Raw genomic sequence first — 13,905 nt, 5'->3', positions numbered from 1 at the left:
AAGAAAAGATGAATCCATATGTTTATAATTTGTTCACAGAACTCAATAATAAGTTCTAACGCTGCTTATGGATGGCATGGTGGGCTCTGCCAGTGCTCTCAATATATGAATCTTGATTAGAATTAATTAATTTGATTTGAAGCAATGCATATTGGTTCGGATATCAATATGCAAGCTGTTCTATTTCGTCGCATCTGTCGAACAATCGATTGTACAACTAATAAAGAAACTGAGTCATGTGGCAACAAATGCAGGGAGGCATTACTTAAAGCATGAGTTCCATGTTATTTGAAAGCTTGGTATCCATCGTGATGGGGTTGGCACAAGATGATACAACTACCCTTGGAGTGAACAAATTGCCATGAATTGTCTCTGAAATGTATCCCCTCTTACCTTAAGCCTACATCCTCTTCATTTTTGCATCCTCTAACATGGGAAATCTTCTGGTTCTGATATAGTGCTGTAATAGTTGACAAGTGACCACAAATGAGACTTTGTCCAAGGGTTATTTATTTTAATAATGTGGTTTACAGATTCTGATTTTTGACTTAATTTAAAAGGAGATTACACAATCAGTGAAAAAAAAATCAAAACTTGAGGTTTCTCATTTCAAAGTTGCTGCTTTGAAGTTTCAATGTTGATAGTAGAATAATTACATGAGCAGCTTTGTAGCAAAGCAAAACAACTACCCATTGGATTGTTTCAACGTTGGATTTCTATTTTGCCTCTTGAACTTATTAACATAATAAAAAGTACACTTGAGTACTATTATTTTTGCCACACAATTTTTAGTTCCTAAATGTTAATCAAATATGTCTTATTTAAGATATATATTAAATAATTCAAGACATTGAATTATGTCATTAATCTAAGTCATTCAAAAGATAAATAATTGACCAACAATTTGTGGGTTCCTTCTGTTTTGTAAAGTTCAAATTAGATGTTTTTCATAATGTGAGTACAGCGTAAATTGTCGAATGATTCTTTAAAATATTATTTTGAAGTTATTTGAACTGGGGCAGTAAGATAAACAAATGTCCTTCATATTTTTCAGTCTGATAAAGTGTGTTGATCCATTGAGGCGATTTGGGTTATTGCAAAAATATAGGCACTAATATTGGGATTTTTTTTCGTTTGTGGAAAGAAAAAAGTGAAATAATGTAGTGAAATAATTAGTGTGCACTAATAATTATGGAAATCACTTTTGTCATGCGTCATTGCAATGTCATTGCAATAAATATTTGGGTTTTGTCCAAAACTATTGCATAATTCATTTTTGTTTCTGCCTGATTTTACAATTTAATTAGAGCAGATTTCAGGAAACTCTAAGCAATTTGTATAATTTGTTGGCATAATTAGAATGAAAGCTTTTTGGTCGTATCCATTCATGTATGGGTTGCATTCAAAGATTTAATTAATGCATCAATAATACCTCTAAAATTTTGCCAACAGTACTGCATAAAAGTAAGATGGGAATATATGGAAGTGTTTTAGAAGTTCTACAAATGTCTCACTGTACCCAGGAATGAGCTAGGATTATATCCCAGTCCTATTATTGTTAAGCTAGATAAGTGCCCACCTCAAATTGGATAACTCCAAGACTAAGACTGACTCTCTGAATTGCTGAGAGCTCGGGTCTTAGATTGGTACAGAGTGGAGAACTTTCCTGTTGGAATTTAGCTATTTTTGCTTTCCTGTAGGAATTTAGGTGTTTACATTACTGTGCCATATTTCATCTAACAGCATGCAGTGATTTAAAGGGGAAGAGAAAGGATACATGGATGTCACCTTGTACAACTGAATGAGCATGATAGAAGATAGAACATGGCTCTCCGGCCCACAATCTCTGTGATGAGGGAAGGCACAAAGTCCCATCCCCATCTCATGTCCACCCATATTTGGGCCTATTGATGTTCCAGTCCGTTCTTGAACTTACAAAATTCTTAAGGGGTTGGACAGGCTAGATGCAGAAAGATTGTTCCCGATGTTAGGGACAAGTCCAGGACAAGGGGTCACAGCTTAAGGATAAGGGGGAAATCCTTTAAAACCGAGATGAGAAGAACTTTTTTTTCACACAGAGAGTGGTGAATCTCTGGAACTCTCTGCCACAGAGGGTAGTTCGAGGCCAGTTCATTGGCTATATTTAAGAGGGAGTTAGATGTGGCCCTTGTGGCTAAGGGGATCAGGGGGTATGGAGAGAAGGCAGGTACGGGATACTGAGTTGGATGATCAGCCATGATCATATTGAATGGCGGTGCAGGCTCGAAGGGCTGAATGGCCTACTCCTGCACCTAATTTCTATGTTTCTATGTTTCTATGATGGTGCTCCGGCGTCGGGAGAATCCTCACAGCGGCTTGGGACACCTGGAATGGCCGCTTCCTTACCGGAGACCGCGGCTTCCGAAGCCAACAGGCCACGCTGGATGGAGCTCCACCATTGGTGATCTCGGCGAGAGATCCCAGGCTCCCGATGTTAAAATCAGCGCCGCAGCCGGCCGCTCCACAGACCCACAGCGCCACGATGTTTCATCGGCGGTCCCAACACACCGGAGTTCCAGTGCAGAGACCCGGGGAAGGCATCACCCGCTCAGCTCCGTGATAGTGCTCCAGCGCTGTGCCGCCGCCGAAGCCTAGGTTCTGGGTGGTCTCCTCAGGAAACGCCGCTCCAGACTCGCTGGTAGGCCGCGAGGACGGGTCGAAGATGCTGCCCGGAGAAAAGTTGCCTCTCCGACCAGAAAAGTTGCCGTTCCGTTCCCTGCATATCCATTTGCCTATCTAAATGCCACTGCCTCCAACACTCTCCCTGGTAACGTTTTCCATGCACACAACATCCTCTTTGTAAAAAAAAAACAAAAACAAAAAACTGCCCCACAAATACTTTAAAATTTGCACCACTCACCTTAGTTGTACTCTCATTTGATTGAGATAGAACTTTGAAATCCACTTTGCTATTTCCAACTTGAGAAAAAAACATCTGAATATCAACCGTATCTACATAGAAACATGATTCAAGAATCAAGATTCAAGAGAGTTTATTGCCATGTGTCCCTGATAGGATAATGAAATTCTTGCTTTGCTTCAGCACAACAGAACATAGTAGGCATTGACTACAAAACAGATCAGTGTGTCCATGCTGTGGGGAAGTAACTATTCCTGAACCTGGTCGTTGCAGTCTCCAGGCTCCTGTACCTTCGACCTGAAGGTAGCAGGGAGATGAGTGTGTGGCCAGGATTGTGTGGGTCCTTGATGATACTGCCAGCCTTTTTGAGGCAGCGACTGTGATAGATCCCCTCGATGGAAGGGAGGTCAGAGCCGATGATGGGCTGGGCAATGTTTACTACTTTTTGTAGTCTTTTCCTCTCCAGGGTGCTCAAGTTGCCGAACCAAGCCACGATGCAACTGGTCAGCATGCTCTCTACTGTGCACCTGTAGAAGTTAGTTTTGTTCAATGTTCAATCAGCATTGTTCAATCAGCCGAGAAGGTTGTTGGCTGCAATCTTCTCCCCATCGACAAACTGCACGCTGCAATGGCCAGGAAGCAGGTGGGTAAGATAATCTCTGACCCCTCTCAACCTAGTCACAAGCCCTTTGAAGCACTTCCTTCTGGAAGGCAACTCCGGACTGACAAAGCCGCCTCAGCCGGACATAAAAACAGCTTTTATCCACGAGCAGTAGCTCTACTCAACAGCCAAAAGTCTGTAGCCTCCTTTTGCTCTGGTATTTTATTTCATTCTTCTCATGTTTAAATTATAATGTTTTATTTTTAATTGTCTACTGTATATCGTGTTGTTACTTGCGAGCAAAGCACCAAGGCAAATTCCTTGCACAAGTACAATTCATACTTGGCTAATAAAATTCAATTCAATTCAAACTCAACTACTGCATATATGTTTTAATCTCAGAGCCTTTAGACTGACAAAGGGTACCTCATCAGTATCTCCTTTTTGCTTCCTTCACTTGAAGTATTAACATTCCGGAAGTGGCGGTGCTGTTAACAGCTGCGGCTCGCCTGCAGTCCGTCTGTCTTTACTTTTTTCTGTTGTTTTTTTTGTCTTGTTTTGTTTAAGTTTTAGTTTGTTGGGTTGTGTTAGAGGGGGTGAAACATGTTCTCTGTCTCTTCCTTCGGGGGAATGCGACTTTTTCGTGTCGTATCCCCCTTCTCTGCCTCCGTCTGCGCTGAGGCCTAATGGCGGAGCTGGCGGCCTCCAGCCTGCGACTGACCAACGGAGGCAGAGCCAGCCAGGACTCACCAACGAGAGGCTGGCTGTCTTCGGGGCTAAGGCAGCGGTGGCCCGACTTGCTGGTGCGGCGTTCTGGCTTTCGGCGGCGGCCTGGAGCTGATGCAGCGGGGCTCGGAGCTGAGACTGCGCGACCCGGAGCTGGGGCAGCGGCCTGGAGCTGGGGCGGCGGCCCGGAGCGGAGACGGCGGGACCTGGAGCAGCGACTGCGGGACCAGAAGCTGGGGCGGTGGCCTGGAGCTGGGGCTGCGGCCCGGAGCTGATGCTGTGGCGGCCTGGAGCGGAGACTGCGGGACCCGGAGCTGATGCTGTGGCGGCCTGGAGCGGAGACTGCGGGACCCGGAGCTGGGGCGGCGGCCCGGAGCTGATGCTGTGGCGGGCCGTCTCGGAGCGGAGACGGTGTTCCGGCTTTCGGCGGCGGCGACATCAACACGGAGGTCCGCTGGACTGGAGGGCGGCATCTTCGGCCTGGATCGATCGCCTCAGCGCAGAGGGAGAACAAGGAGGGAAGAGACGGAGACTAAGACTTTGCCTCCATCACAGTGAGGATATGCTTGGTGAACTCACTGTGGTGGATGTTTAATTTGTGTTTATTGTATGTTTTGTTATTATTGATTGTGTGTATGACTGCAGGCAACATAATTTCGTTCCGACCGAAAGGTCCGAATGACAATAAAGGATCTATCTATTACTGATACAACAGTACTCTTCCACAGTCCTCTATGGTTTCTCTCTTCAGCCTCTTACAGTTCATCCCCCTTTTACAGTGTAGTTGCAGAGCCCACTGTTGAGAAAAGCAGATCACTTGGAATGTGGAGAAGATGTTTCCACTAGTGGGAGAGTCTAGGACTAGAGGTCTATTACACAAGTCTATTAACCGAGGATCGTGTGGGCAGTTAGCGAGAGGACGTGTTTGTTTGGTCTTTTTAGCAATTTTTTGCGAATTTTATTATGTTCATTCAACATTTTTAGTATATTTTTATCTGTTTGTTTGAAGCTCCATCTTTAGTGTTTTTTAGCGAATCTTTAGCAAATTTTATTGTTCATTCAACATTTTTGGTGTATCTTTATCGTTCATCCTTCTTGGGGAATCCTGTGCAGATAGTGAAGTTGGTGAACATTGTGCATTTTTCATGAAACTTTGCGTGAAATTTATGTATTTTTAACTGGAAGCAGCGACCAACGTCAGCCACCATACAGATAACAGCAGAAGTGAGTCGTCATAGACGTTACGCACTTCAATGGTCCTGACATTGATTGGGGCAACCTGTGTAGAAATACTGAACATCAGAGTGTGTACCCACAGGAAATTTCTCGAGAGTTGCTGGATTTGATTCAGGATTACTCATTTACATAGTTAGCTTTTGAGCCTAACCACAACCACCAGATGACAGGTCCGACCCTAGGCTGATTGGACCGATTTTAACAAATTGGGCCCTGCGCCCAAGGGGGGCCCCGCGTTAATTTTCCGTATTTCATATGGAAATACAAATTCGCTTTGTTAAATAAAGATTTTTTTTTAAACATTCGCCATACGTTTTTTTTTACAAAACTTACATGATTTTGTACATGGAATACAAGCGCTGTACGGCTATCAGACACAAACAATGTGTTAACGACTGTAGCACTTGTGTTCACAAATAGTTATCCAATGCGTCATCAATGCATGGATCCACATTCCTCAGTAAATGTGTAATTGTGTTTTAGAAGAAGTATTAATGATGCTGCGTTCCTTGGAATACAATTCACACGGCGTCATTAACACTTCTTCAAAACATAATTACATTTTACTGAGGAATAATAATAATAATAATAATAATAATAATACATTTTATTTATGGGTGCCTTTCAAGAGTCTCAAGGACACCTTACAAAAATTTAGCAGGTAGAGGAAAAACATGTAAGGGGAATGAAATAAGTAGTAGAGACATGACTAGTACACAAAATAAAGACAGAATTCAATACAAAACACAATATGAGGTAATTAATGCACAGATGAAAAGGGAGGGGGACATGGGGCTAAGGATAGGCAGAGGTGAAGAGATGGGTCTTGAGGCGGGACTGGAAGATGGTGAGGGACACGGAATTGCGGATCAGTTGGGGGAGGGAGTTCCAGAGCCTGGGAGCTGCCCTGGAGAAGGCTCTGTCCTCAAAACTGCGGAGGTTGGACTTGTGGATGGAGAGGAGACCGGCTGATGTGGATCTGAGGGACCGTGAGGGTTGGTAGGGGGAGAGGAGGTCAGTGAGATATGGGGGGGCAGATGGTGGAGGGCGTTGTAGGTGAGGACCAGGATTTTGTAGTTGATGCAACTCCAAGAGCATCCCCATCTCGACTAGCATGTCCACCACCATCATATTGCTGAGTGATGCTGTATCTAGAGCTTTTCAGTGTATTACATCCAGATCCAGATCCAGATCCAGGTCATAGCCTCAGAATTAAAGGACGTTCTTTTAGGAAGAAAATGAGGAGGATTTTTTTTAGTCAGAGGGTGGTGGATCTGTGGAATTATTTGCCACAGAAGGCTGTGGAGGCAAAGTCAGTGAATATATTTAAGGCAGAGATAGATAGATTCTTGGGGTGTCAGAGGTTATGGGGAGAGGGCAGGAGAAAGGGGTTAGGAGGGAAGGGTCGATTTACCATGGTTGAATGGCCTAATTCTACTCCTATCACTTATGACATGGCCTTATGACTTGTCATAATCATAATCGTACTTTATTAGTCAAGTATGTTTTGCACCTCTGATTCTGAGGTCAATGTGAGTTAATGTTATTGAATTGCATTCAACACCAAAAACATTTCACCTGAACGATCACCACCGCGAATGAGAAGGGGAGAAGATTTGATGGGCCAAATGGCCTAATCCTGCTCCTATGTCTAATGGCCTTATGGTGATGGCCAATAGGGCCGCAGAGAGACACGGCAGGCCCCGAGTCAAGCTGAGAACTGTTCTGCACTCTGTATTTTTCCTTTAACTATTGTACTTGAGTTTGACTTGATTGTATTTGTGTAATGTATATCTGAAGTGTTTGGATCGCATGCAAAACAAATCTTTTCACCATACCTCAGTACACCTAACAATAATAAGCCTAATCACAAACCCCATCCACAAATTTGTTTTGCTGAAATTTCCATTGTGGCATGATTCGATTCAGGAAAGAATGTGGTGATGGTGTTCTCGGAGAAAAACACTGAATTTCATGCATGTTAATAATAATAATAATACATTTTATTTTCGGGCGCCTTTCAAATCTCAAGGTCACCTTACAACGATTAAACAGAAGAGAAAAAAAACATATAGTCGGAGAAAAATAAAATAAATAATAAAGACTTCATCAATACACAAATTAAAGATAGAAATCGCTCCAAAGACACAAAATAAAAAAAAAAAAAAAAAACACAATGTGAAGAGAGAGCAGCGGCAGCTAAAGCGCGCCACGTCCACTCTCACTTCCGACAGTGAAGTGAAAAATCTAACGCTGCTTCATAAAGTTCCCAGGCAGTTGTATCAGATCTTTTCCCTTTCTCATAAACATCATTGATCTGAAATGTTAACTCCATTTCCTCTCTCGATGAGTCAAGTGAATAGTCTTCGTATGTATTGACACAGAGCAATGACATCCTTACTTGCGGCAGCTAAACGGCTGCAAGTGCAATACACACGGCTTTAAATAAAACAATCAAAATTAAATAAATTAATAACCATAATAACAGTACAAAAATACCAACGTCTATGGTGCAATCAAAGACAGTCCATACTGGATATTAGTTGAAATTAGAGTTGTGTAATGTTCATGTGGCTGATGGTTGCTGGAAGGAAACTATTCTTGAACCTGGTTGTCATGGTTTTCCACTGCTATTACCTAGGCATTTCCAGAATTTTATTTTTAAATCTAATCTGAGGAAGGACATTCTTGCCATAGAGGGAGTACAGAGAAGGTTCACCAGACTGATTCCTGAGATGTCAGGACTTTCATATGAAGAAAGACTGGATAGACTCGGCTTGTACTCTCTAGAATTTAGAAGATTGAGGGGGGATCTTATAGAAACTTACAAAATTCTTAAGGGGTTGGACAGGCTAGATGCAGGAAGATTGTTCCCGATGTTGGGGAAGTCCAGAACAAGGGGTCACAGTTTAAGGATAAGGGGGAAGTCTTTTAGGACCGAGATGAGAAAAACATTTTTTGCACAGAGAGTGGTGAATCTCTGGAATTCTCTGCCACAGAAGTTGAGGCCAGTTCATTGGTTATATTTAAGACGGAGTTAGATGTGGCCCTTGTGGCTAAAGGGATCAGGGGGTATGGAGAGAAGGCAGGTACGGGATACTGAGTTTGATGATCAGTCATGATCATATTGAATTGCGGTGCGGGCTCGAAGGGCTGAATGGCCTACTCCTGCACCTATTTTCTACGTTTCTATGTTAAGTAAACCTTCACCCTGATTTCCTGTTCCTTTCCAGAGCTAATTCCCAGAGAAACCTTGCTACATGTTGCAGTGAGATTAGGTCTTTATAAATTCTCGCAGTTTCTGCTGTGCAAACCTGGTGGAGTCCAAGCGGTTATGGTGCCGAATGAAGAAGGGGCAACACCTGTGGACTTGGCAATGCAGAATGGACTGCAGCACCTTGCTGAATATTTCAAAGAGTAAGTACCTGATGCAAAGTGAGAAATATCCAGTTATTGGATGTCATGTGTGTTCTGCTCACATAATTACAACTCAGTTTCAGTTCCAGACATTATTTTAAAATATTGTATAAAATAGAAATGTATGAAATGTCTCATGAGTACATAGGTGGGTAGAAAATTGATGATGCACAGAAAAATAGAGTAAAATGTATTGATTTGAGTGATGTTGCCTTGACATTTAAGAAGTGCACTATTGGCTCTGTTTTAATCAGGATTAGCATGGGAAAGATTGACACAAAATGCTGGAGTAACTTAGTGGGTCAGGCAGCATCTGTGGAGAAAAGGAATAGGTGATGTTTTGGGTCCAAACCCTTCATCATTCATTTAGCATGGGAAGGTAGATTCACTCTGCATTGCAAATGAAGCTTTGGCAGACTGACTGAATTTCACTGATCAATGCTCATCTCTTCAAGTTATGAAATTGTCCCTAGTGTGTATAGAATAGAGTACGGGTTGATTGCTGGCCAGCACAGATGAAGGGCCTGTTTCCGCACTGTATCTCTAAAGTCTAAAGTAAAAGGTTGAGTGGGTGAGGGGAGTTACAAAACCAAACACTTGGAGCTATCTGCGGTTGGATTAACACATTGGACATTCCAGCAATAGACTTGGTAAGCTTGGCTTCCTTTATCCAACGTTGAAGTAGGTGCAACTAAAGACCACCACTTTGTTTTGAGTGGGCAGTGCATGAAAGAATCCGGCACAGGACTTTAATAAGACTTTATTTGTCATTTGACATTATTGCACCTGGGCAGTGACCTTGAGCTCGGCAATAGCACAGAGGACCTGTGTGGAAATAAAGTGCGAACAGAAAAGTAATTCATGTAAAGTAAATAAACGTGCTCTGCAAAAGAATTTCTATCATTGTAGGAACAATAGAAGAAAGACTACTTGTTGTGCATGGGTGTATGCAAATTAGGTTTCGGTACAAGCTGAAGAAGGTGTAGGCAAACAAAAACAAGTACATCAGGTTCAGAGAATATGAGCTGTGATAGTTTGGGAATGATCACCTTGTTCGGAGTGTACTATGGGTCCCCAAATAGTCAACTGCTCAGATTAATGGAACTAATTTATTCAGTCATTTCATGAACTACATGGTAGGACAAGATCATATTACTGAGCCGGACGGTGGAGTGGTCTTATATGGTCAACAATTTCAATAATAGTCATTTTGACCAGGGCAAATATCGTGATTTGCATAGTTGGTCATTTGATGTGTGAGATTCAAAATTTACAGGAAAATTTGATAAGAATATGGGAGACATATTTTGAAAGTGGCAAGTAGATAGAGTAGTAAATAAGATGTATGGTATGCTTGCCTTAATCGGTTGGGATATTGCGTATAAGACAAAGGAAATGCATCTTTAAAGGATTTTGGTTGCACCGCATAAAAAATAGTTAAAGTTTCACCAATGGCTTTGAATCAGACCTGATTCCCTCTAACTTTTTTTAGTTATGCATATTTGACCGTGCACATTGATGCAACTTTATACGGCTTTGGTTAGGCTGCATTTGGAGTATAGAGTCCACTATACATAGAGTATAGAGTTCTGGTCACTCCATTAATGGAAGGATGTGGTGAGAGTGCGGAAGATGTCTACTAGAATGTTTAAGAAGGAACTCCAGGTGCTGGTTCACACCAATGATAGACACAAAATGCTGGAGTAACTCAGCGGGTCAGGCAGCATCTCTGGAGAAAAAGAATAGGTGACGTTTTGGGTCGCGAACCAAAACGTCACCTATTTCTTTTCTCCAGAGATGCTGCCTGACCCGCTGAGTTACTCCAGCATTTCATTTTTAGCTTGTACCAGAATGTTGTCTGGTTTAGAGGTATAAGAAGAGGTCGGACAGCCTTGGATTGTTTTCTCTGGAAATGCCGTATGTTGAGGCATACATAGACTACGGTGATTAAGTGGCTGTAGATTAAGTGGTTAATCTTTTGCCCTTAATATACCTGTAGATTCTTGTTGACCTCATCTGCCAAAGCTAAGTATTGAATTGTCATGGATGTTTCTTTGGGTACAGAGATCAGCAGATTGTCCAACTTTGCATAAACCTTGTCAAATTGGCCACACTGTTCCAAGTTGTGGACCATTTCAGTGGTCTTTTTGCAATGCATTTTGCATTTTGGTGCTTTTTGCAGTGGTAAAGGGACAACAGACTGACTGTTGCAAGAAATTGGAATAACATTCAGCTTCTACTGTGCAGTGTGAAGGGATATGAAAACCTGAGGCTATAATTGTGCTAATATTGGAGACAGCTGTTCCTCACACTTTCTGAGATAAACCATTCGAAAATCAAACGTTTGCCAGTTCCTGAGTCTAGCTTCTTGTATGAGAGGCTAGATTGGGCATGATTGTGTTGAGAGCCAGGAGTTGGTGGCAGTGCTCAGTGAGTTCATTTTGATTGGGGTGTGGAAAGATGGAATGCAATGGAGGTGAGACGTGGATGCACCTGATGTCTTGCACTGCCTGTGGACTCGCCTTTCGGTCAATGCTATTCTAAAAGGTAGTGAAGTGGAAAATTGTCTTACTCTGCTTCTCTTTCCGCAGATGCTCCCTGACCTGCTACAATTTTTTTTTAGTATTTCCTGCTTTATTTCAATAATGTAGAGATGAGTGTGGCTGGATTCTTATAATTTGGTGCTCAACTTTTGCCACCCATACAGCAGTAAAGTAGTTTGGCAAGGTGGGTGCATTGAAATGTGTTGCAGTCTTTTGCTGCAGATGGCTGTGGAGGCCAAGTCAATGGGTGTTTGTAAGGCAGTAATTGATTGATTCTTCATTTGTAAGGGTGTCTTGGGTTATGGGGAGAAGGCAGGAACATGGGGTTGAGTGGGAAAGATGATTAAATGGTGGAGTGGACTTGATGGGCCGTTTTGGCCCAATTCTGCTCCTATAACTTATGAACTTATGTTCATTGTTTTCCCTTTCTCAGTCTTCAGAATTCCCGCATCACTCCTTCAACTGGATTTTCTAAGACGTTTGGTGACAGCTACATATTGCAGAAATGTCTTAATGGACCAACCACCTATATATTGACCATGGAAAACACCAGAAGGCAATCACTTGAGGCAGACATTCTACTTCTGCAGAGATATATACAAGAGAATGCAGTAAGTTGCAAATGTTTACCACTATTGTCAATACAAAAGAAAACATAAGTATTGTGTTATCTTCCATGTGGTGTTGGTTATTCTTAGAAACTGTTGTGTGCTCCTGCATCTGTGATCAAGATGGTATAGATCAGTATATAGGTAAAGAAAGACAGACACAAGATGCTGGAGTGACTCAGCGGGACAGCATCAGCAGTTCTTTCCTACACATATAGGCAAAGCAAGCATCACTTCTGAGCACCTTGAAATAAACCATTATTCCTTCTTCTCATGACCTAGCTCCTCGACAAAGATTTTACAATTTTTTTCGATTTGCACGTGTTTCTTGCTGGGAAATTTTCTTAGTTAATACTCCTGTGAAGGATCTTGTAAAGGTCAAGTTCTTAGAAACACTGTGCAAGTGCTTTAATGAATTGGTGTAGATCCCAGCACAAAAACTTGTCCTTTGATGTTTTAAATAATGAATGCCTGGACACATATTGAAAATATTTTTAACTTTTATTTTTTATATTTGTAATTGTAGGATATTAGTGAAATGTTATCCGACTTAACAAACCTATAGAGTTAATTCTGTAGTACATTCAAGTGTTCAAGTTCAAGTGAGTTTATTGTCATGTGTCCCTGATAGGACAATGAAATTCTTGCTTTGCTTCAGCACACAGAACATAGTAGGCATTGACTACAAAACAGATCAGTGTGTCCATATACCGTAATATAAATATATACAGAATATAAATATATTCTGAACCCGTTGGTGAATTTATGCTCTGTAGCTCACCTTCTGATACCATTTTTCCTTGAATGGGTGAGATGCACCAAGAACCTTCTGACATTAGCAGTGCCTCTGGCATTGATGCCATAAACATGTGGAAATTGTGCCCCTCAGCCTGTGAAGAGCACCTGTGGAGCGGTGGAAAGGCTTGTAGTACCTTCAAAGGTGTGCAAGAAATGGATTGGTATGTTTCCTTAAATAGACTGTTGCTGCAGATGATTTATTTCAGCATTAGTGGGCGGTACGGTGATGCAGTGGCAGAGTTGCTACCTTATAGCGCCAGAGACCCGGGTTCAATCCTGACTATGGGTGCTCTCTGGCCGGGGTGTGTATGTTCTCCTGTGACTGCGTGGGTTTCCCCGGGTGCACTGTTTCCTCCCACATTCCAAAAACGTACAGATTTGTAGGTCTTTGGTAAAAGATTGTAAACTATCCCGAGTGTGTAGGATAGTGCTGGTGTACGGGGATCACTGGTCGGCACGGACTAAGTGGGCTGAAGGGCCTTATGTGAACTGTAGATGCTCATTTACCAAGGAAAGACACAAAATGCTAGAGTAACACAGTGGAGCAGGCAGCAACCCTGGAGGACATGGATTGGTAACATTTCACTGACTACCTTTGATTTCTGTTGTCACCTGTTCATTGGCAATTTTTGAACATGTGTTGGAAGGAGCTGAAGATGTTTATTTACACTGAAGGAAGACTTAAAATGCTGGAGTAATGCCCCTGTCGCACTTAGGAAACCTGAACGGAAACCTCTGGAGATTTTGTGCCCCACCCAAGGTTTCCGTGAGGTTCCCAGAGGTTTTTGTCAGTCTCCCTACCTGCTTCCACTACCTGCAACCACTTGCAACCTCCGGGAACTGCACGGAAACCTTTGGTGGGGCGCAGAGGTTTCCCTTCAGGTTTCCTAAGTGGGACAGGGGCATAACTCAGCAGGACAGGCAGCATCACTGGAGGGAATGGGTGGCATTTCATCACGGAAACGTTACTCATTCCTTCTCTCCAGAGATGCTGCCTGTCCCGCTGAGTTACTCCAGCAGTTTGTGTCTATCCTGATGTTTTTGTTAGAACAATGCAGATGTTGGGGTACATGGCAA

At 42.5% G+C, this 13,905-nt stretch overlaps 1 protein-coding gene across 1 annotated transcript in view; it reads left to right on the top strand.

Moving 5' to 3' along the window:
* LOC129695309 (rho guanine nucleotide exchange factor 28) overlaps window positions 1-12,447 on the top strand; it is a 91,655-nt gene extending 79,208 nt beyond the window's left edge. Inside the window, exons 5-6 of the mRNA XM_055632139.1 lie at window positions 8,696-8,879; window positions 11,856-12,447. Coding sequence (XP_055488114.1) covers window positions 8,696-8,879; window positions 11,856-12,081 — 410 coding nt within the window. The 3' untranslated portion in view covers window positions 12,082-12,447. The remainder of the gene's footprint in view (window positions 1-8,695; window positions 8,880-11,855) is intronic.
* The last annotated feature ends 1,458 nt before the right edge of the window (window positions 12,448-13,905 follow it).

Source organism: Leucoraja erinacea, chromosome 3, assembly GCF_028641065.1.
Source record: "Leucoraja erinacea ecotype New England chromosome 3, Leri_hhj_1, whole genome shotgun sequence".
Taxonomy (NCBI): domain Eukaryota; kingdom Metazoa; phylum Chordata; class Chondrichthyes; order Rajiformes; family Rajidae; genus Leucoraja; species Leucoraja erinaceus.
This window is presented reverse-complemented; position numbering and strand designations above follow the sequence as displayed.